A 24,461-nucleotide genomic window follows, 5' to 3' on the forward strand; every position below is an offset into this window, starting at 1 on the left:
TAAATTTCCAGTGTAGACACAACCTATTTGGCATTAACATCAGAAGATAAGCGAAGACAAAAGTTTCCAAAAACCACAGGCATAAAACAGAGTTTCAAAGCAATGCTGTACATTTTGAATTCCAAATTTCATAAATCTTTTGCTGTTCTGTCCACATCAGTTCTCAGGAGAACAATGTTTCCCAGTGCCCCAGCAGCTCTCTTACCGTACCTGCCCGAGCGCATGCTGCAGCAAAGTAGGATGGCCAACAAAACGGACATTATCAATCTTCAGCTCAAATTTTTTGCCACACATATCTGATTTGGTAGCCAAAATTGTTGCCAGGATGACATCTGAAAACCTTCAAAAGTAGAAACAAGTTACTACGGTTACCAAAAAAACACACCCTAAAAATATTCCCCAAACTGAAATACAGATTTATTTCATTTGTGTGAGCTTTAAGAGGGTTTTAAATTGGAACACCTTGAATGCATCCAATTATGAAAATTAATAATTCCGTAAGATTAGGTTGCTCAGATCACCAGAATAATAAAATGAGAAGCATCAAAAGCAAAGAATGAAGATTCATGCTTATTTAAATTTCATGCTCTGGGAAAGATTAGATGCTATCTGCTTTCAAAAAGATAAAACCCGCTCAAGTTAGTCATTGCCTGGATTTAGCTGCAGGTTAATGAACTGATTAAGCAGCTTGGTATCAAAATAACCTTCACTCAAGCAGACAAAGATCTTTAACTACCCAAGTGTGTGTGTGGGGGGGTTAGATGTTAATAAATATCTTCCCACTGCCTGTCCCATCTCTTCTAAATCCAATAGTCAGACTTAAATGTCTGGTGGCCTGCAGAGAGCTGGCTGGTCACATGGTGCTGGCTCTCATCCCAGCTACTCAATTGCATTAAAAGTAGTAACAATACAGTACACTCATTCCTAATAAACTTCTTTATGTAAACAATTGCTGTTGTCGTCACAGGAATGTAATGGCACTGTCAGTGTGGAGGACGTGGTCCATGAATGTCGGGGAAAGTGTCCACAACAGAATCTCGCTGTAAAGACATGACGCTCATTATGAAAAAGTCTGAAAACCCCTGTCATAAAAAGCCATTAGAAGGAACCCCTCTGCAACTCCATTGATAGTGCTGTGGGTGATCTTACACCATTGCAGTCTATTTAGGTTCTTATAGCACATCCATTACCATGTTGTCTGAGACAGAGGAGATCAGACCAAAGTAAAACAGATTTCATTTTTCATGTCGGAAACTTTCCCCCCCATTTATGGACTGTACAAACTTTAATTGTTTTATCACTGTATAGTCTTTCCTCAACTGTCCTCTTCGAAGTCGCCCAGCTACAACCAAAGTGAAGAAATTTAAACTAACCTTCTGGTGAGAGTTTAACAACATTAACTGAGATATTTAAGCTCCTGTACTTACATCTGCTTGTGTGTGTGCGCGCGCGCACACACGTCCCCCCCATCCCCCTTCCCAATGCAAGTTTTCCAGATAACACTGTATCACCTAAAGAAAAAGGCGGACTACGGGTGTGTGCTGCACTCCCTTTATCTCTTGTCAGCAAAGAAGCTACTCATTTAAGAAAGATTTCTGGTCTAGCTGGGTGAGTTATTAAAGGAGTTAAGAGAAAAGTTTACAGCCATATAATATATACACATTCACCCATGCACAGGCAGCTGTATTTCCTTTCAATTAGCACACTAGTCATTTCCTTTTATTACTATGGAGAATATTCCTGGTTATACTGAACGTCTACACTGACCCAATGGCTTTGGCAGCTGCCATAGAAGCTATGAGATTTGGGAGTACCCTTGCCCTACTGGACATTAGGTATGCTAGGGTCATGATGGCCCTTGCACTTCTGGAGGGAGAAAGTGTGCACTGCATTTTCAAACCCCATAACTGCTCATCACAGACAGTATTGCAGCTTATAGGAGACAGTTTCCTACTGGATATGGGCATAAGGAGATGGATTAATCCAGGTGCCTCAAAGCCAACTGAGCCATCATTTCATGAATAGTGTATATTTGTTCAACTACACATATGAATTCAATAAGGAAAAAACTGAAGTTTCCTCAAACTGACTAGAAAGAGCTCCCCTGAAAACAGTTTCTGTTAAAAACAAACAAGGTTACAGCTCCACGTGCCCATTTGTGAAAAATCCCCTGCATCACTAGCCTGTTTTAATCAGGTGGTTCACACTGGACTGGGGAGAATCTTAAAATGGGCTGGGCCACAAGTGATGGCAAATTTGGGAGCAGAAACGGCTAGGTGCTGATGAGTGGGCATTTTTTCTTATCTGTCCTTGACGAGAAAAGTCTTGACTGTGGGGCCCCAATCCATTATACTTGCTTTTGTCACTTCAAGATTAGGCTACAACAACATGCTCAACATGGGGCTACACAGCCAGGCCATTCAGAAGGTAAAATTGGTGCAGAATACACTGTAATCTGCACTGGCTTCTGCTTGGCTTCCAGGTAGAAGTCAAGGAGCTGGTCTCATCTATAAAGCCCTCAATGGTTTGTAACTGTCTGCCTACCTACCTCTTTCTCCCTCTGAGAGACTACCACAGATGTGACCAGCTGAAGCACCTGAGATGCACAGCCCTCTGGTTCCAGGGAGAAGAGTTTGGTATTGTAGCAGGGCCTCTTCAAGCGAATGCGGGGTCTTTGACTCTAGATCCCACTCCCCCTTAGTCACATAAACTGTTAACCATGATGATACACTGCATAGCTCATCTATTTCCTTGGCCTTTTACAGAGAAGGTGGACTGAGGGGTTTATCAGTTTTTATTATTCCAGCCTGGACTGGTTTGTATGAACACCACAGCTCCAGGACTAGGGCTCCAAGGCACTATGATAATTACTATTAATATTAACATTTTTGGAATTGTATTGATGTTTGTAAAAATGCCTAAAGTCAATGGGAATTGGTACTTCAACTGACAGAGCCCTAAAAGTTTTGTCTGAAGCCGATGAGATTCCACTTTTAGGCAATGACAGATCCAGCACTTGTGCGACCATGTAGCGCCCTGTGATTTCTAAGGGGGAGCAAACCCTTCTTGTACCAGGGCACAGAACAAGCAGGACCTAACCCCGGAAACCAAAGGCCTTGGCTAGACTAGGGTTTAGAATTTTTAAACCAGAAATCTCTCACGACTGCTACCACCAGTTCAACTCCATCAGTGGTATCAGCAGTACACAATAGAGCGGTTAAGGCTGGGAGCACTAGCATTTGCTGGCTGCCACTACCGCTGCTACCTGTGGAACTGAACCAGTGGTAGCAACAGTTGCTTTAGTTTTATTTTCTTTTGGTGGAGTGGAAGACACCCTCAAACAGACACAGCCATCTGTGCCCAAGAAGAGATTCTATACCATTACTGACAGGAGGCATTTATGCCAGGTGATCAAATGAGTAGGGAGATTGATTCTTAGCTTTCCCCTGCTATTGTTTGGCCTAGGCAGAAGACAACAGCATACAATACAGCTGCAGCTCTTGAGGGAGCAATCTGAGCTAAGAGAGTGCCACGCTATTTTGCATCACTCCTGCTCTATGTGCAGCTGTCTGTGAGGAGACCTTGGAATTTATTCCCTCTCACTCCAAGCCAGCTTCTTCAGACTCTTTTCCAGCCTCCAGACATTATTCTCTTCCAAGTTGGAAGAAGGCGCCTCTCCCCAGTGTGTACAACTTTCTTGGTCACTGTGACACACTCAAGCTGCCCTCAAAGCCATCTCTCTCTTTGCTAATCTAATTCCTTTCATTTCTTTGTACCAAAATTGTGGAAGCTGAAAATGATTATTAGGAAGGACACATTAATTCAAAGTGGGGCACATGTAAAAGGGCCCTCTTTGAAATACTTTGTGACACAAGCCCAATGGCTAGCTATCTTTCCTTACAATGCAGTGACTCACACAGTAAGGCTACCATGGAATTAAATAACTTTACTCATTGGACTATACTTCTAAGTGATCAACTACTAGTCAGAAAGAAACTGATTTAGGGCTTGGTAATTAATATTAAGATGAAATGTTTGTTTGGTGATACATGACCCAAGACAATTCCCATGGAGCTTTCTGGGGGCATTGCAGCACCTTCACTGACACAGGCGTGGATTCTTGGGGGATTGCGTACTTTCCTATACCCAGAGAAAGGGTAGTATGGGTCCACCCACTCGATACACTACAGGAAGCACAAAAACTTTAGTAGGACCTTTTCAAATCATCTAGCAAGAAACCTTGGCAATACATTTCCTATGGACACTGTGATTTAATAGAGAGTTCAAATTAACTCAGTGTTCAGTGTACGATGGAAATCAGAAATAAAGCACAATTAAAGGATGGTGAGAAAAGAAAGCCATTCTAGACAGATGTGATTGTTTAGAATGTTTGATCTTACCCTGAAACCAATTGCTCATCAGTTAGAGGACATTGCTCTCTGAAATGGGAACATGGGCATAAACACAAAACAAAAACAAAAAATACAGCAAAAGAATAAACCAGGCAAAGTAACACATGATACACAAAAGTGACAATATTAAAAATGAAGATGGACTATTAAGGGTTAAACTTCTGTACAGTAGAGATAGCTACGTGCAAGAGTAACAGCAAGCCTATGGTAAGGGCATTGCTGGTGCATATTTTATAATTAATGCTTACCTAGCATATTCTGGTCTAGAAATTGCAGAAAAACTAACACTGATTTTAGAGGAAGAGATTCCTTAACTTCGGTTCTTGGGGCAGATTGTTACTGGTGTTTACAAGAACCCATCTGTGTTGTTTAAAGTTGCACACAGTGCCATATGGCACAAACCCTCCTTGTTGTCAACTTGCGAGGCACTGGCAACATAGCTCAGAGGTTAGAGACGAGACATAGGACACTGAGGATTTTATACACATTTGAGGCCCTTTGGATGGTCTTGCACATGGAACTGCTGCTATTCCCAAATAAGCACACATCCCCATATGAGACGGTCCAGATTCACAGCACTGGCAGAGCCAGTTCCATCCCTGGCTCATTTCATACCCAGGACCAGTCAGCAAGCAAAGCCTTAAGATGAGTAAGCTGAAAAAGGTTGTGTGACAAAGAACATGAAGCCTTCCATTTGATGCAGAGAACAGAGGAGGCACTTACTGACTCTGCTCTCAACTGCAGCTATTCATACACTATGGGAGCAGACACTCCTGCACTGGCTCCCAGATACCAGTGGACAGAGCAAATAGAAATGTTTTTCCTCAAGAATAAAAATAAAGGGTACTTTTCCAAAGGTGGATGGTGCAATTGAAAATTTGGCTAGATAATCCCATGGCTGCCTTATACCATGCATGTTAAAAGCCGAACCTGAAATCAAAATGTCAACTCTGATTCTACTGGAAAGGTAACTCAGCCTCCTGCCAACCACTTTACAGTTGTTACAGCAAAGAAAACCAGGGACACCCTACAAATGGGAGAAGTGTCACAAAAGGAGGGAGAAGTGGAATCATGGGATGGATGTCTAAAAGGATGGATGGAAAGCCAAGTGCTTCTCGAAGGGAGGCCCCTAAGAATACACGGAAGGGGTACCAGGTAGGTGCTTAACAAAAGGAAAGCGAGAGAGAGAGAATGGAGGCGTTATCAGAGGGGAGCAGGTGTTGGTCAGGAAGTGGGGGAGGGAAGGATATGCATTTCTGAAGGTGAGAGAGTCTCACTAGAAACGCTAACAAGGGAGTGCATACAGGAGTTGATTCCTACAATCAGGAGGGGAGGGCCTGCCACAGAAGCCTCATCACCAGAAAGCTCTGCTATAGCAGAGCTTGGTAGTACACTCTTCAGCAGTGTCTTACTTTAATGAGTTTCCGAGCTGTTAAAATAGGTGTATTAACAAAAGGTACATACATGAGACCAACAACTGGAAAACCCTTGATAGGGAGAATGCTCCTAACAGCTGGGGACAGTCTCATGGGTTTTTATAGCTCCCACTATTGAACCAAAGACTGAAGCAGCAGGTATGGGGCAAGAGGACTGTGCTCCTTGTGGTGGAGGGTAAAGGAGTATGGGGAGCTGAGAGAGAGGGTGTTGATACAGACTCTTCAGCTCAGCAGACAGCTGCGGATTTCCCTCTGGAAGGAACATGCTACTGTAGTTGCTTAATGCTACAAGGGTTTGAGAGCCAACTTGTGCAAAAGCCTGTTTTTGACACAGCAATCCTTGAATATGCCAATTGTCCCAGCTGAATCGGCTTGGTAACGGCAGGGAAGGAATTCCTGATTCCCAGATTTCTACTATGCCAAAAATTTATGCCTTTTCTACACTTAAAATTTTGCCAGTTTAACCATACCAATGTAGTTAAACTGGCAAAAACTTTCCTAGCGTAGATGCAGTTATTTGGTATAAAAGTGCTTACACCGGTATAGATTATGTCAGATAGGATAAACAGAGTTCCTGTTTTTCAGATTTTCATTCATTTCATTTTGGGGGGTTTAGTCTTAACAATTTGCGTTTTATGTAGATGCCCCAAATTTTATTTTATTTTTTTTATTTTTTTTCCAGAGCTCGCTCTCTCTGATACTCTAAAGATTTTTTTGGGGTACTTCCCAAAATTCTTGTATAAATAGGATCTACTTTAATTTTTATTATATGTATAAAAATGACTTATGTTAGTTTGATCTTTGTAGTTGAATCCCTGGTTTAGCATGTAGTGCATTTGTACCCTAGTCCGCTTTAACACTGTATTGCTTCAAACAACACTATGTTAAAGCACATTAGGGAAATTTTAGTATGCATCAGAAGGGTCTACACAGACCAATTAATGCACAAAACATTAGTCCGTTTTAGAAATTGCAATCTACACAAGCCCTTAGATGCAAGCCAGGAAGCAGGGACATCACCTATATAAACAAACTGCCATGGGAAAGTGGTGAAGTCAACACGAATTGAGAAACCATTTCTGGCTTTTCGCAATATTTATTGATTAAACACTGATTTGTATATATAGATATAAGATAAACTGGGAGTGTTTTATCAATTAAAACCTAAAATCACATGCCCTAAGTACAGGTTATACCAATATGAGTGCATCTACATTAGCACTTTTACCAGCACAGCTATGTTGGCCAAAAAAAATTTCATCTCCCTAACTGACATAACTACATTGGTAAAACTTTTTAAGTGTAGACTACGCCTTACCTTATGGCATTGGGAAAGTTACTTGAGGCCTGTGTACCTCAGTTTTCCCATTTGTGCAAAAGAGCTAATACAAATCTCCACCAGTTGTGATGATTATTTAATGTTTGTAAGTCGCTCTGGAGAGGAGATGTGTTTTAACTGGGTTATTTAGGCAGAGGGGGATAGTGGAAGGCTAGGAGGAAGCAAGTGGAGATATGTTTGTCAGGCAAAGTTTGTTCTGCCAAGTGACTGATCCCACTAGACAGCTTCCTGTTAGAAGGCAACGAACAATACAATGCAAGTATTTTTGCTACTCCATTTGCTTCTGAAAAGGGGATGAAATCCCAGACAAAGTTATATTAAAATAGAGTTCAGGCTGAGAGTACGTACCAGTAACTATGGGTGAAAGCATCACAAGAATGCTGTAATTATCTCAAAAACAAGCATGAACAAACCCATCAAATTCAAGAGAAATCTAAATTTAAAAAAAAAATCCAATTATGTTAAGGTATGGAAATGCAGAATTCAGACACCTAAACAACCTTAACTCTCTCTGCAGTAATCCCATCAGTAAATAAAATTATAAAGCAAATCTAATCTTGAAAAATCAAGTTATTCTAATTTGTGACCACAAATACATAATTATTTCACAGCCTCACCAAATCTCTTGCTAAAGCGAACGCTAACAGTGGGGATTGTTAAAACCGAATGAAGTAAATACTATCCTCTTTCCACTTTAGGAGCAATTGCATTATGTACTGATCTATAAAACTATTGGCAACTTGTCTCATACTCCAATTAAAAGTTTTACTGCTAAATGCAGATTTGATTTTTTTCCCCAGCTCAAGGGCTTAATTATAACTGAGTTATGTTCACTGGAGTGCAATTAAAGGTATCACATGGTCTTTCATTTAAAGGAAAATGTAATGCATATACTTTGAAAAGAACATAATTAACTCAGGAAAAGCAGTAGGCTATTCCATTGTGTCTGTTCAATCTGAGCTGTTCACACTATCTGTTCAAAAATTGGTGACAACGGGAAAAGATGAAAAGCTGCTATATGCAGATGATGTAGCAGTAAAGGCATTCTCAAAAGATGACTTAGGGAAAATAGTAAACCAGTGGAATGACCAACTAAGCAGGCATGGAACAAAAATGAACATGAGTAAGATTGGGGTCATGTGGGTCAGTAGAGATGCCACAGGGAAACTGGATATAGGAGATTAATGAAGTACGACTAAACCAAATTGAGCAATTCAGGTATCTCGACAGTGAGCTTGAATGAGACACAGTCCAGAGCGGGAGTGCTGGAACAACAACATCTCAAGTGTTGTGCACAACAAACATATGCCTCTGAGACTGAAAGCCCAACTTTATAGAACAGTGCACTCAGCAATGCTGTATGGTGCAGAAACATGGGTGGTGAAGGGACAGCAGATTCAATGCAAACAGCTGTTCAAGGTAAGATGTCTTTGCCCTATAAAGGAGTTACGCAAAGTAACAGATTTCAAAATGAAAGTGTTAGGATGGCAGTCAAAGTCTGATGTGGCTGACAAAATCCAGGAAGTGAGACTTCGCTGGTTCAGACACATGCAGAGGATGAATGAAGAGGACCAGGCAAAGATCGAATGGGATGAGAGCATGGTAGTAAACAGATCCCGTGGAAAGCTGAGGAAGTGATGGATGGATCACATTGAAGAAGATGAGGGACCTAAGCAGGTGGATCTTAGTGCTGCCATGGACAGCCGAAGATGGTGCATGCTTGCTCGATGACTTGACTCCAGATGAAGAAGAATCAGAGTCACAATCTATTGAAAGATACAGATCTGAAAACAGAAGCTGTCCGGCCACCATATTTCAAGAGAAAAAGGGAAAACAGAAGGCATTTGTACAACTTTATATTTGAAGAAAGTCAAAGTTAGTGCATTTCAGGAAACAATTTGAAAACATGTACATTAACAGTACGTGCAGTAATTTGATGGAAGAAGTCACTTGTTACTATCAGCTATTATTTTTGAAGATGGGGATCAGTCTAGCTGTTGTATCAGTACTTCCGCTGTAGACAAGAGCTTATCTCTTTCCTTCCATTAGCATGTGAGAGGAAAGTTGTGAAAAATACTGATTATTCTTGGAGCTAGAGAAGGATTTATGCAAAGGAAGAATTCGACTCAAGTGTAATTTCAGAAAAGGACTTTGTCACAGCTAGCAGGTTTAAAATGGAGCCACCTCTGCACTTTTGAAGGCAGATACATAAGCACACAAATAGCACTTTCATCAGGTCTGCTAGATTAAAGAACCCTCTGCTATCCAAAATCTTCTCCATATCTACACCATGACCAATAAGCTACATACATTGAGCTTCTTAAGTATTTGAAAGGCATGTTTTTTCCAAACTTCACATCATTCTGGTGGCTCTTTTCTGGACATTCTCCAATTTTTCAACATCCATTTGAAGTGGACTCCAGAATTGAACGCAATATTCCAGTAACTCCAATTGTTTGTAAGAGAAAAAACACATTTAAAAGATTCAATAATGTACAAGGTCACAATACAATGAAAACTGGGATTTAGGAGATTTTGGTAACTCAGCTCTTCAAGTGCATTACAAGTTCTCTGAGCTCTGTTTTTGGGTCTCACACTGGTCATTATCTGTAGGAGCCAATAGCTTCCTTCTTTTCCTGGCATTCTGAGAATTCTTTGAAATGCCAAAAGCAGCACAGCTTTCCCTTGCTTTACAAGTATAGTCTACAAAATACTAGGGCCAAACTTTTTAACAGTGACTTGCAAAAGCAACCTGAGTTAACCAAAGAAACACATGCTGAATGGCTCCACTAATTTGGCTGTGCAGAGGGTTTAGCACAGAACTAACTTTAAAATACTAATTTTTAAAAGTTGTTTTTAGTTCCCATGGAGTCTGCTGCCTTGTACTGGATTCACTGAGGACATTCCAGATTGCAGCATTCCAAGACACCAAAGATACCAAAAAAGACAGCACACAGATTTATTGTAAGTCCCAAGCAAATGGAGTTTTCTACAGATGAGAAAAACAAAAGCACTGATGCCACCAAGACTTATGTACTTGCTTAACTTTACTACCACGAGCTGTTACACTGATTTCAATGGGACTACTCATGGTAGTAAAAGTAATCATGTGCTTAAATCTTTGCAGGATCGGGACATAAGTTTCCCCTTTGGAGGTCCCATTCTGCCAACTTCTCTCACATTAAGTAGTATCTTTCACTGTAATTAGTCTGATTTCAAATAACACTTTCCTCAGCAGGAGTAAGGGTGACAGAACCCGTCCTTTTACTATTTCATAAGATTTAAAAAACATGCCACAGAGAACACCAACTTAGCTAATGGTGAGCTCAGGACACCTGCTGACTTTGCAAACATCTGTGAAAGCCCAAGAGTGATAAATTTTGTGGTATGCACAAACCAGAACAAAGCAGGAGACTTTGCACAAAGTAAGAAGAATGTTTAAAAGATCAATTTAAACTGAATAATACGTAGGGACACTCAATACTTGCAGAGCACTTTTCATCCAAGGATCTCAAAAACATTATTTAAATTTCAGTATCCTTATGAGACATCACTTCATCCAACAAAGAATTGCAGCTACCTCTGGGGAAACACACCAGTTTATTTGTGCACAACTCTACATGAGAGTTAAGGCAGCAAGTGAAGAACACTGCATCCAACTGTAACTCCCATCTGGAGATGCAGGTAGGTAGAACTGAAATATGACCAAGGCCACTGGATTAACACTCCTATTTTGAAAGAGTGGCATGGGCTCTTTAATGACCAGAAGGGGTTAGAATGTCTGATTTACATCTTGCCCAAAAAATAGCATCTTCAGCAGCACTCTGACTCTCATGAGAAGTGCCTGGTTAGTAGGTGCATCCAGCACATCTGTTTGAGGTTAACTCAGTTCTGAGCTTTTCTTTGCAGATCTCCTTTCATACAGTACAAGAGGATTCACCTACTCAACTAGTGTTCAAGAAAGGAGAATGGGCTATTCTCCTCCTCTATTTTAAAACTTTTGGTTGAGGGGAAATTTCCTTACCTGGAGTCTCCATCTTGGTCTTCTGTGTTGTCACTAGTGCTATTCACAGCATATCGGCTCCTTGGCTTACCTGAAGCAAATGGAAAAGAAGATCAATTCAAATCACTTAACAGTGACCTGCAAAAAGAAGTGTGTGTTTGTGCCTTTTTCTAAAGGATGTACTAGGAAGGCCCAAAGGTGTTCTCTTTTTAAAAAAAACCAACAACAACAAAAGCCCTTTCTCCCTCCTTTTTTATATTAGAAACATCCAGCCTTGACTTATCTGTTTTTGCTTCAAGACAGTTTGAGAGAAAGGACCAGAAGCGTCCTCAGCCTTCAACTTAAGATGAAGGGGTGCTGAAACTTGAGGACCAAATATTTAATAATAAGCTCTTCAATCTAGCAGACAAAAGTATAATACGATCCAATGATAGAACTTGAAGCTAGACAGATTCAGACTGGAATAAGGTACATTTTTGACGGTGGGGTAATTACCATTGGAGCAACTTACCAAGGGCCATAGTGGACTCTCTGTCCCTGATAATTTTTAAAGCAAGGTAGGATGATTTTCCAAAAGATCTGCTCTAGGAATTATTTTGGGGAAGATCTCTGGCCTGTGTTATACAGGAGGTCAGACTAAATGATCACAAATCCTTCTGACATTAGAATCCGTGAATCTATAAAAGGAAGCAACTGTCCATCATTACCCTTTGATGGAAAGGATACAATCAGAACACTTCTTCCACCAGACAGATCTTGAACATGAACTAGCAACATTCTACAGTAGCAGACGGAGGGTAGGTCATAGGGAACTTCTGTCTTGGCCCACAATGACACTGTGCATCAGATCAGGGTAGAGGTGAAATTACTATGCCTTTAAATATTTTACATTTAGGCCAAATATTCAGTTTAGGGCATAACCAGCTGGTGAACAAGTCATGCAAAAGTGGAATAAAGCCAAACCAAATCTCAGGTCAAGTCATCAAATTCAAAAGCCTGCATTTCCTACAGCAGCATTTACTTGAACACAACACACATTATATGAAGAAAGATAAACATATAATACTGAACAACAGTAATCTAAAATATTACATATACACCATCTGGATAAATTAATGTTGCTGTGGGACCTTAACATGTGTAAATTCTCAAATTTACCACTGTATTAACATAAGATTTTACAGTGCTGTATGTGCTATACAAAAATTTTTTAAAGAAGTTAATGCAATGTTAGTGTTAAGAAATAAAGTACTCAAAATGTTAAAAATAATAAATAATAATAATAATAACCCAAAACTTAAGACTAAGGGCTCAAGCCGAACTGTCCCTTCATCTCAAATGACTCAAATTACCTGGTCTAAGCCTCTCTGGAAATTACAAACATTTAGAGTCAGCAAATTCTGTCTGAGTTGAGAGGTTGAAAGGGCCTTAAAGTCATATCCTTTGCCCCCCCTCATCCCCCCAAAAATGTATAAATTCTAATACACATACTTTGAAAAATGCACAACTGATTTTTTTCAAAATTGGCTTCAACCTTAGATCTCGGTATGAATCAATGATAAACCAAGTTTAAAGTTTCTACCAACAATAATTTTTATTTAGTTATACATGCACAGATTTTTAGCCAGAACATAAGGGATATTTTCCATAACTGAATAATGAACAATAGATGGACTAACTGAGCTAAAACTTCCAAGAAAAATGAATTAAGACCAGGCACTCAAAATGTCAGCCCAAAAAGGAATTTGCTTTAGAATTATGAGTAACTGGGAAAGGAGGGAATGGAAATTGAACTAAATCTACTAGAACATATAACTCATCATACGTGCTTCTCCAAGCTACATTTAACTGTGTGAATAGATCAGGTGCTCATTGCACAGGCTTCTGGGAACCCTTTGGATGAAGATAATTTATTCAAGTGAGAAAACAAACAAACAAACAAGGTGTGTTTAACCTTTGCGAATGGACATTTTGCTGGGTCTTTCTCCCATCAACCTTCTGGAATCCTGGTGTTGCCAACTCTTACAATTTTATCATGAGTCTCACAATATCTGGTATTTTTCTTAAAGTCCCAGTTCCCAGAGGCATGTGATTAGGCAAGAACCTCATCTTTCATTCAAATACTAAATACCACCTAGCTCTTATATAATTCTTTTCATCAGTAGATAAATCCCAAAGGACTTTTCAAAGGAGGTCAGTATCATTATCCCCATTCTTATAGGGGAACTACTGTCTTTTTGTTCTGTCTGTTTGGTGCCCAGCACAATAGAGGCTTCTCCACAACTGGGATTCCTAGGCACTACTGCAATATAAACAACAAAAACAAAGTTGGTTTCTAGCCCTCCTAGCTGCAGCTTTAAAACATACAATGTATAGAATCATAAAAATGTAGGGCCGGAAGAACCTCGAGAAGTCACCAAGTTCAGCACTCTGCACTGTGGCAGGACCAAGGAAACCTAGACAATCCCTGACAGGCACCTGTTCAACCTGCCTTTAAAAACCTCCAATGATTGTGATTCCACAACATCCTTTGGAAGCCTATTCCAGAGCTTAACTAGTTCAAAGTGTTTCCAAATATCTAACCTAAATCTTCCTTGCTGCAGACTAAGCCCATTATTTTTTGTCCTACCATCCTCTTTATAAAAGAGTCCTTAACATATTTAAAGACTTATCAGGTCTTCTCTCAGTCTTCTTTTCTCAAGACTAAACATGCCCTGTTTGTTAACCTGACCTGTGAGGAAAAGTTTTCTAAACCATTTATCATTTTTGTTGCTCCTTTCTGGACTCTATCCAATTTGTCCACATCTTTCCTAAAGTGAGGCACCCAGAACTGGACACTACTCCAGCTGTGGCCTCTCCTATGTTGAGCAGAGCGGGACAATTCCCTACATACATACAACATTCTTGTTAATACAACCCAGAATGATATTAGCCTTTTCTGTGTTTGGTATCTGGTCTCCATTAGCCTTTTTAGTGAAGACTGAAGCAGTATAGGCATTGAACACCTCAGCCGTCTTGACATCATGTTAGCGCTCCTTTTTCGCTAAGCAGCAAACCTACAGTTTCCTTTGTCTTTCTTTTGCTCCGAACGTATTTAAATAATCTCTTCTTATTGTCTTTTATGTCCCTTGCTTGGTGTAATTCCTTTTGTGCCTTATCCTGATTTTGCTTTTACCTCTGTGCTATTCTTTTGTAGAGAGAGAGAGAGAGAAGGTGAGCCACGTAATATCTTTTACTGGCCCAACTTCGGAGAGAGACAAAATTTCAAGCTTACACAGAGTTCTACAGGTCTGGGAAACGTACTCAGAGTACCACAGCTAAATGCAAGGTGGAACAGATGGATTAGCATAAGTAGTTAACAGAGATTTCAAGAGACCATTTAATATACTGGGACCCACACGGCAACACCACCACTGCTTAGTATACTTCTGTACTCCTCCTTAGCAATTTGTCTCTATTGCCACTTTTTGTAAGAATCCTTTTTGATTTTCAGGTCACTCGAGTCTTACTCCTCCTATCTTTCCCTCACATCGAAATACTTTGCTGTGCTCAATTTAATGATCTCCTTAAGAAATCCCCACCCAGGGATTTCCCTAGACCCACCCCGGGGGGGGGGGGGTACAATTTTCCCAACACTCCCCCCCTCCCCGCCCAGTTACATGTAGTGTTGCCAATTTAATCATTGGTTGGAAATTTGAATTGAAACTGAAACATTCATACACACTTTAAAAGCATATACAGAATTTGAGTATATACTTGTACCTGAGAAAGCATAATGGGTTTGAAAAGTCTGAACAAAGACTAGCTTCCTCATATAGCTGTTATTTATGACAATATCAGGACATTTGTTTCGGCTACATTGGCCTACCTAACAATTTCAAATTGTTATTTATAAGCAAGGTCTGAATGAGCTCTCCCCTGACAGCTAGTGATGAGCTGGGGTGGATGTAAAGGCTTCAGGATCAGACTGTATTTACATGAACACACTACTCTGCCTAGATATCCAGCAGACAGAGCTGTGCTGCCCAAGTGATCCATTTTGGCTGGTGCTGGGTTACAAATCACTTAAGTATTATATGTGGGGGTCATGAAATGTTGTTATCCTTACTATATGAGTAAAGGGCAGCAGAACTGTACTTAGCCCGACTGAATGAGGTCTCCCTCAGTGCTTAATTTGTGCTAGGGCTTGCCAGTGCTGAGCCCCAGCACCTCTAGGATTGGCAGTTCATAGCCCTGGGACCTCTGGGCTTCTCACATCAGTTATGAAAGTAACATAGGTTTCAGAGTAACAGCCGTGTTAGTCTGTATTCGCAAAAAGAAAAGGAGTACTTGTGGCACCTTAGAGACTAACCAATTTATTTGAGCATAAGCTTTCGTGAGCTACAGCTCACTTCATCGGATGCAAGTAACATACTTGCTTGAGCCCCAGCACGTCTTTCATTACAAATTAAGCACTGGTCACCCTCAACTGAACTGCACTCCCTAAGCAGGAGGTTTGGATGCCATATCCTAATAGAGAGAGAGAGAGAGAGAGAGAGAGAGAGAGAATGTGGGGCACAAGTGTTCTGCTTGGTGGTGTGGGCTCTGCCTAAGAGTCACAGGTACTATTTGACCTGCCCCTCTCTCCTGTTTACAGATAGAGCTGATTAGGCTTCATAGAGAGTCTTTTGGTTTGTTAAGTGACCACTAGAGCTGAAATCACTGATAATCAGATCTAAGTGCTTAGACCTGCTGTGGGACAGTGTTTCTGTGGAAAGGACAGCCCAGCCTGCACTAGCAGCGAGGTTCCCCCACCGAGAGCTGAAATCACTGAGAGCTGGGTGGAACCTATAGAGGCCGACTCGCAGAAGTCACAGTGGCAGCAGAAGGTGACAGTGCAGGGCCACTGAGGATGGAGCGGTAGAGTGAACAGTGGCATGAAAAACAGCAGCCAGAGCATTGGACTATGTTTTAGTGACTTTTCTCCAGAATGCTACATGTGTGACTGGGAAACGTATATAAATATATGTTTCCTAGAAATGCATTTTTTGCCAAGGTCATTATCTCAAGAAGTCATTATCTTGGGCAGTTTCTGAACTAAACTTTTTTATTATTATACTTATTTGTTATGTAAGAACGACCGTAGTGGGTCAGATCAATGGTCCATCTATCCTATCATCCTATCTTCCGACAGTGACTATTCCCAGGGCTTCAGAGGGAATAAACAGAACAGGGAATTATTGAATGATCCATCCCGTCGTCCACTCCCAGGTTCTGCTGAACAGAAGCTAGGGACACTCAGAGCATGGTGTTGCATCCCTCCCCATCCTGGCTAATAGCCATTGATGGACCTAACCTCCATGAACTTATCTAGTTCTTTTATGAACCCTGTTATAATTTTGGCCTTCACAACATCCCTGGCAAAAAGTTCCACAGGTGACTGTGCATTGTGTGAAGAAATAGTTCCTTTTGTTTGTTTTAAACTGGCTGCCTATTAAATTTCATTGGGTGACCCCTGGTTCTTCTGTTAAGTGCAGGGGTACATAACACTTCCTTATTCATTTTCTCCACACCAGTCGAGATTTTATAAGCCTCTATCATATCCCCTCTTAGTCATCTCTTTTCCAAGCTGAATAGTCCCAGTCTTTTTAATCTCTCCTCATATGGAATATGTTCCATACTCCTAATAATTTTTGTTGCCCTTCTCTGCACCTTTTCCAATATATCTTTTTTGAGATGGGGTGACCAGAACTGCACACAGTATTCAAGATGTGGGCATATCATGGTTTTATATAGTAAAAGTGGAGGAGCTTGGTTTGCCAGACTGATCAGCTAAGCCAATACTGACAACCTATATGAAAAGGTTCCAAAATACCATGCCTCTGGACTACATCAACATGCACAAAGCCTTATAAGCCAGTCACTGTCAAAGCCAATTTTAAAAGAACTTAATGAGGCTGTTAAGAATGCTGGAGACACAACTCGGTTTCATGTGCTGTGTATTTATACCTGCCTACTGTATTTTCCACTCCATGCACCTGATGAAGTGGGTTTTAGCCCATGAAAGTTTATGCCCAAATTTGTTAGTCTCTAAGGTGTCACAAGGACTCCTCATTGTTTTAATTCAGTTTATGTGAACCAACATAGTTGTTGCATCATACTTTCTATTTAAGCAAGAAATACCACACACTACAAACCGGAGGCCAATGCCAAGTGCATTGTCACTTGTTAATCCTGAAGCTGGACACTGGTTTCAAATAAAATTGGCAAATGCTCACTATCTGTCTGCAAAAAACTCAGCTGACTCTCTAGAAGCATGCAGTGAACAGTGAAAGACTACGCAGCTGAAAAAGTGAAGAACTCTCTCACCATATTCAAAATATGTGCATACATGGCTGATGAATACACCAATGCAAATAGGCATCAAGTATTACATCATTATGTATGTTATCTTGATGTTAAATGCTTGTAAATTGAACTCCAAATAGATGGCTGCTTGTGCATTTGATGGGAGCTACAAACTTCTCTGGAAGACATAGTGGAGTCCTCTAGAGAGAAAAGTATAACCCAAATCTCTCCTATACACACTGCAGAGGCCATCTACTCCAGCTAGCGCTAGTATAAGATGCAGAATCTTCAAAAGACATTAAAAAGCCACACATTTAATGGCTTTTTTATATAGTTTTTTTCCAGCAAGAGTTCAAAAGGACTGAACATCTTGGAAACAAACAGAAGATACACTAAAAGGAAAGGAGTACTTGTGGCACCTTAGAGACTAACCAATTTATTTGAGCATAAGCTTTCGGGAGCTACAGCTCACTTCATCGGATACATTGGGATTGAAGTTCAAATGAGTCCAACCTGGGAAAACTTGCTGGCTTTCTCATGAGCGATTCTTGGCTGTTGTCTTAAAATTACTGCAACCGTTATTACTGGCTTTAGAAAGTATCCACAAAGATAGGACAGATCTACGTAGTGAGGCTGGTGAACTACTTTTGTTATTAAGTTCAGAGAAGACTATTGCCATTCTTTCTCTTGTAAGTCTACTGTTGAAACCACTTGGGTCATTAAACAAGGTAATCCAGGCATCTGCTACAACAGTAGCAGATCTTTGTCCAGCAATAGAAACTACCTTTGGATTAATCAGAGAGATGTCCATTGAAAATGTACTAGAAGAAGCAAAAACTTCAGTCCAGAAGTTAACTAATGAAAGTACTTATATTGACTCCTTAAGTGAAGAGGACAAGAAGTGCTTGTTAAGCCAACTGAAAAAGTACACGGACTTGATTCTTACAAATATACAATAGCAATTTCTGGATTCTCAGCCTCCACGTAGCTTTTACAGATGCCTGTCTTATAAAAGACCTACAGTTGAGTGGAGTAAGGCACTACCAGCAATAAGGCTACTATGTGATCAAGACAGAATAGAGAATTTTGAACCTTGAGTGGAATATCATACGACCAACGAATGAAGATTTAACTTCAACTTCTTTATCATCGCTAGTGGTTCAACCCAATATTTGTGCTATGTTTCCTGGGATGAAAGAAGTAGAAATTCATCTCTTGCTATTCCCAGTCACAACAGCTACAGTTGAGCGTTCTTTTCCCACACTGAATAGAATTTTGTGTTCTGAAAGAAGTCGCCTTCTGCCTGATCATGAGCATATCATGAAGGACTGGAAGTAACAGACACACACACACACACACAAGAAGACACCAAAGAGTGCAAAATTACAACAAGAAACCAAGACGGATGTAGATGCAGTGCTTCAGAGTAGGCTTGAGTAGCCAACTTCAATTTCTGTGATGATTTTAAAACAGGAGTTAAACCTAATAAAATAGTTGTGGAACATTTTTCAGTTTTTATTATGGTGCCATACAGCCCACCTTTGCCTTCCCAGTCTCAATGCTCGTTGGCCCTCACCCCAATATTCCAACACCGCCCCCCCACCCCCCAATTTCAATTCCTGGGGGAAAACACTGCCCCCAGCTCTCCTGAACTGAGATCTTCCTCTAAGATAGTCTTCCTTCGGGACCTCACCCCCTGGCTCTCTGAGTTTGTCTGCTATTATGAAGGCCATTGTCCTTATTCCGCTGCTCTCCCTCCTTCTTCCCTTAGCCTCAGGAACTCCACCAACGCCTGGCCACTGGCCCCCTCACCACTCCAGCTCAGCGCCCAAGTGGCTCCCTGCCCCTCAGCCTCAGCGCTGCCCGGCTACTCCCCAGGGCCAGTGGGCCGAGCCCAACCCCCGCCTCGCTCTTCAAAGGGGATTCGAGGCAAGCCCTTGTGTGTCTGGGAGGGGTCCAGCTCCCAGCCACGCCGCGGGCACCCGCGGGCCCGGCCCACACAGCGGTGGGGGGGGGGGCGCTCAGGCCGCCCTGCGTGCGACAAGGCCCAGAGGACGAAGCCCCGAGGCCTAGCGGCCCGCTCCAGCCTCGTGCGCCCGGCCGCCCGGCACGTGGCCCCGCGCGGTCACTTACCGGCCTGGGCGGCCGGATGCTCCGGGCCCCGCGTGAAGGGGAAGCGGAAGAGCAGCTTGTTGCCGCGGCTGCCCGAGCTCACCAGGATCACGCTGATGGGGCTGGTACTCTCGCCCATCGCGAGGCAGCCGGCGGCAGCGCCACCCCCACGTCCCTCACAGCTCCCCGAGCTAGCGGCAGCCGCGGGCCATAGAGACGCCTCAGTTCAGCAGCCTAGAAGGGCCTTAAAGAAGCAACGGCTGGCGCACTTCCGGTTCCGCGCATGCGCCGCCAGATAGAGCTGCGGCCGTCTGGAGGCCGCGCTCTGCCGCCGGCCCGGGGTGTAGCGAGACGCGAGCGACGCTTTCCCTAGGGCTGGGCCCGCTCGTGCGAGGCATGAGACTGCCCCCCCCCGCGCGCCCGTGCCGCGCCCCGCCCCGGGCTGCTCGGGCCCGCACGAGACCAGGACGCAGGCCCAGCACAGACCCGTGCACAGCAGCCTGGGGCTCCGGGGTACCCCCCGTGGCGCTGTCTCTGCGGCCTGTGCGTATCCTGCCGCTCAGACCCTGCCCGAGCCTGGGGCCTGCCAGCCTCTGCCGCTCCCAGCCCAGTCCGCGGGACCCCGCAGCCGGGCCGCGGGCTCCGGTTCACCCTCTCGCCCCCGCGTTGCTCGAACACCCGTTTGATTCTCCACCACGATTCCGTTCACCGGCCCAGGCCCTGCAGCGTCTCCCACCATCACCCAGCAGTGCCGCAGCGCCAAGCTGGAGGAAAAGACCTTGTAGACTCTACACTGAGCTGGGGGATTAACCACAACCAGCAAATACAAACTTAAACACACCAGCCCTGGTGTATACTAAGTGTTTCACATTGTGCTGATTAATATGTTATAACTGTGATTTTCCAGAGTACACAAACCCATGTGGCCAGCATTTCAGTACATCCCTGAATAATGTCTAGCAGAAGCATCACCTGTTCTTTCTGCATGCCTCAGCTCCCTTCCCCCAGTCCTGTGTCATTGCCTCTTGCTAACAGATCAGCCACCCAAGGGAGAGAATGCCCCCAGATACCCTGCCCTAGCACAAGGCCTGTGACCCTCACAATGGGACTCATTTCATACACTCCAGACTGAAATCCATGGGGGAGAATTTCCTGTATCAAATTGTGACAAGTGTCTGCTGATACTTCCTTTCCTTGTATATAGCATTCATTAGAACTGATCTTATTGCCCGAAGTCCACTGTTACGATCTCTGGCTTTCTGTGCACTGTGGGTCTGACCCTCTGATTTAGCTTTTCTTACCAAATGCAATCCCCGTTGTATTTATACCTTTCTCTAGATCATTAATGAAAACATTATTGCCTGTTGTAGGTCACTTGATACTACTCCTCTTACCCTTAATGTTTATTTTCAGTTGTCTGTTTGCCAAACAATTTCCAGTTCATATTCAGGAATTTTAGTTGGGGTCAGGACAATGTCCATTATCAGGGATTACAATGGAAAAGGGTCTGTATTTTCATCTGGATACCTTGCATAAAAACTCCTTGGTATCAATTTGCTATATACAGCTACTTTAAAAAAGACTAAGAAGGCTTTGAGCAACAAAGTAATAAATACTAAATATGGATTTAACTCTGCAGGATCCCCTTTCAGAGGTTGCATACAAAGAGAAATGGGTGGCCAGGGGGTGGATGGACACACTGCTGAGTGCTTTATCTGCCTTGCCATTCTCTGTGAGGCGGATGATAAAGATTGTAGCAGGAGCAGATGTTGCCCAAGTGAGATATTTGTTGGAGAGTGATTAAAGAGCAGGCGTATTATCTCCAAAGAGCATTATTTGTGTCCCAGAAATGTGTTAACTGTGCTACAATTTCACAGTTTGTCTTCTGTGAAGCAAAATATTAATTTTAAAAAAGATAAGAAATTACAGGTATGCTTGTCATTTACATCTGGGAGAGGCTGTAGTTAAATTCAAGCAAAAAGTCTAATAAGCCTGTTACAGGGTAGCTGATCCATCAGAGGCTCAGGCACCCAACCTACCTGAGGCAGGCTCCTCTAAGGAGAATGGACCAACTCAGCGCCACATGAGTAGTTAACTACCTAGTGGCTGGGTGGCAGTTAATTAGTTAAGGAACATCTAGGCCTAATAAAGGTTTATGAAAGCTCAGTCAGGGGCTCAGATCAGAGAAGAAGCTCCTAAGGAGAGGAAATTTGCAGGGGAGTTGGTTAGAGAGAGCTTACCAGGAAAGGGGACGTAGAAGAGTTGCTGCTGGGGAGAGCAGTTTGTAACCACTTTCGTGCGAGATGGATGAGGTCATATAATTGGGACCGTGGGGTTTTGTTTTCCTGGTACCTCCACTCATGATATCACTGGACCCGCACTGCAGTCGTTACCCCAGATCTGGCCAGGATCTCTGCTTTCAGCTGGGGGTAGTCTGCCGCAGCCTCTTCAGGCAAATCATAGTAGGCCTTCTGGGCCTCCCCACATAGGAATGGAGCGAGGATGCCAGACCACTGTTCTTGGGGCCAAGCCTCCCGCAGGGCTGTCCTCTCACGGGCCAGGAGGTACACCTCTACGTCATCCTTCCACGTCATTTTCTGCAGCCAATTGCTGGCCCGCATGATCTATATCCCATCATGGCCGCGGTTCAGCTCTGTAAGGGCCTTTACCTGATTTACCAGTTCCCGCAACATAGCCCGGTCTTGAGCAGCCTGGTCCATCAGCAGGAGATTAGTCTCTTGCTGTAGCCACTCTGCCTCCAGTTGGGCAGCTGCCTGGACACAGGTAGCCTCCTGCTGGGCAGCCGTGGCTTGTATCAGTGCCCGCACTACCTCCTCCATTGTGGTGAAAAAAATTAAGAGAGACCCTCTCCCCCTTTTTTTTTTCCCAAACACCTTCCTTCTTCCACCGCGCTGTGTACACCAAATCCCTCTTCTGACACCAGTTGTGACAAAGTTCCTCCTCTACCTTGGTGGGTCTTGCTCTTATTGGCAGATTTGCTCACCTTGGAGCTTCATGGCAGCCCTCAGCTTGGCCGTTTTTCTGAATGCACAGTCCAGGTCGACTCCTCCTGTGTCTGACCAGGAGTTGGGAGGTTTGGGGGGAACCCGGGCCCGCCCTCTACTCCGGGTTCCAGCCCAGTGCCCTGTGGAATGCAGCTGTCTAGAGTGCCTCCTGGAACAGCTGTGCGACAGCTACAACTCCCTGGGCTACTTCCCCACGGCCTCCTCCAACACCTTCTTTATTCTCACCATAGGACCTTCCGCATGGTGTCTGATAACGCTTTTACTCCTCAGTCCTCCAACAGTCCACGTTCTCACTCTCAGCTCCTCACACATGCACCACAAACTGAAGTGAGCTCCTTTTTAAACGCAGGTGCCCTGATTAGCCTGCCTTAATTGATTCTAACAGCTTCTTGATTGGCTGCAGGTGTTCTAATCAGCCTGTCTGTCTTAATTGTCTCCAGAAGGTTCCTGATTATTCTGGAACCTTCCCTGTTACCTTACCCAGGGAAGGGACCTACTTAACCTGGGGCTAATATATCTGCCTTCTGTTACTCTACTGTAGCCATCTGGCCTGACCCTGTCACAATATATGTAAAATATATAGAACACATAACAAGGTATTCTTTCTGTTGATACTCGCATGTGCACACACACACACAAACTACTCCTAGTGTTTAAAGATATAAGTCATTAAGTTGGAATCTCGTGGGGAGAAAATATATATATACTGTGCTTTGAAGATCTAGCATGCTAATTGTTATGCATTATCTCTGCAGCTTAGCTTCACTTTTTACTTCCACAGGATCTTTGGCAAAATTGAGTTCTTGGTCCCCACAAAGGGAAATCCCATAATATATACACACACATGTAATCTGAGAGGTGAACAAATGAAGCATTGTCCTTGCTTTTCTGCTGACTGGAGGTCTTGACTCATTGCAGTTCTAGTGGTCAGGAGTTAATTGGAACAGTCACGGTTTGGTGCGTTTTGTTTTAATGAAACTCTGCTTCATACAAATTCCCTGGTAAAAATTCCCACCGTGCAAAGTATGGGGAAAAAAAGCACAAAAAATACAGTGGAGCTACACAGTAGTGAGCTGTGTCCCCAGCCAGCAAGCAAGGCTCCTGGGAAGAGAGGAAGACTCGTTCAGGTGTGAGGATAGTAGCTCGCAATTTGGACTTTGGCGAGCTGGGTTCAGTTCCTTGCTCCACATCAGACTGCTTGAGTCTTTTTGGGCAAGTCACTTAAGTGGGATCCCCAAGGGACTTAAGTGTTGCGACATTGAGCATTACAATGCCTAACTTTTAGGCACCTATAAAATCCAGGAAAAACACCGTCTATGAAGCCAATTTAGGCACCTCCATCCCCTGTACAAAATGAGCAGATAGATAGGCATCTTAGAATGCAAGCCACAAAGTCAGGACGCTAGGTGCAGAGCCATCTAAGCTAGCCAATGGCAGATGCTCACCAGAGGAGTGTGTGCTAAATCCTGCCCCTCTTAGAGCTAGGTGCCTGTCTCTGCTTAGTGAGCTGGTAACAGGAACCTGCTGCCTGGAATCAGGTGGCCTAGGTACCTACGGTGTTTCTAGGGGGAATGAGTTGGGCAGTTGTCTTACTCCATAGAAAATGGCTAGAGGAGGAGATGCTGCCCAACTTATAACTTTTAGCCCTGTGGTTAGAACCTTGAACTCACAATAAGTTGGGGAGGGGTGTTCCTCAGTGTCTCCTGTTGAAGTTGTTCCATTGTGGATAAATAATTAAATAGCCATTGAAACAGGGGGTCTGGACTCAGAGTCTCCCACCTCCCAAGTGGGTGCCATGACCACTCA

General features: G+C 43.1%; 1 protein-coding gene across 10 annotated transcripts in view; it reads right to left on the reverse strand.

Annotated features, from left to right (window-relative positions):
- The window catches only part of NPRL3 (NPR3 like, GATOR1 complex subunit), a 102,422-nt gene extending 82,401 nt beyond the window's left edge, over positions 1 to 20,021 (reverse strand). For 2 of the 10 annotated variants that reach the window (XM_073362666.2, XM_073362671.2), the window contains exons 1-4: positions 19,651 to 20,021; positions 11,212 to 11,281; positions 4,401 to 4,439; positions 211 to 340 (exon numbers count right to left, since the gene is read on the reverse strand). In XM_073362666.2, coding sequence (XP_073218767.1) covers positions 211 to 340; positions 4,401 to 4,439; positions 11,212 to 11,281; positions 19,651 to 19,768 — 357 coding nt within the window. In that variant the 5' untranslated portion in view covers positions 19,769 to 20,021. Of the gene's footprint in view, positions 1 to 205; positions 341 to 4,400; positions 4,440 to 9,497; positions 9,634 to 11,211; positions 11,282 to 19,650 lie in introns of those variants that run through there. The other 8 variants (XM_073362668.2, XM_073362665.2, XM_073362669.2 and 5 more) reach the window with 7 other exon arrangements.
- Between the last annotated feature and the right edge of the window lie 4,440 nt (positions 20,022 to 24,461).

This window comes from Lepidochelys kempii, chromosome 10 (assembly GCF_965140285.1).
Source record: "Lepidochelys kempii isolate rLepKem1 chromosome 10, rLepKem1.hap1, whole genome shotgun sequence".
Classification (NCBI taxonomy): domain Eukaryota; kingdom Metazoa; phylum Chordata; order Testudines; family Cheloniidae; genus Lepidochelys; species Lepidochelys kempii.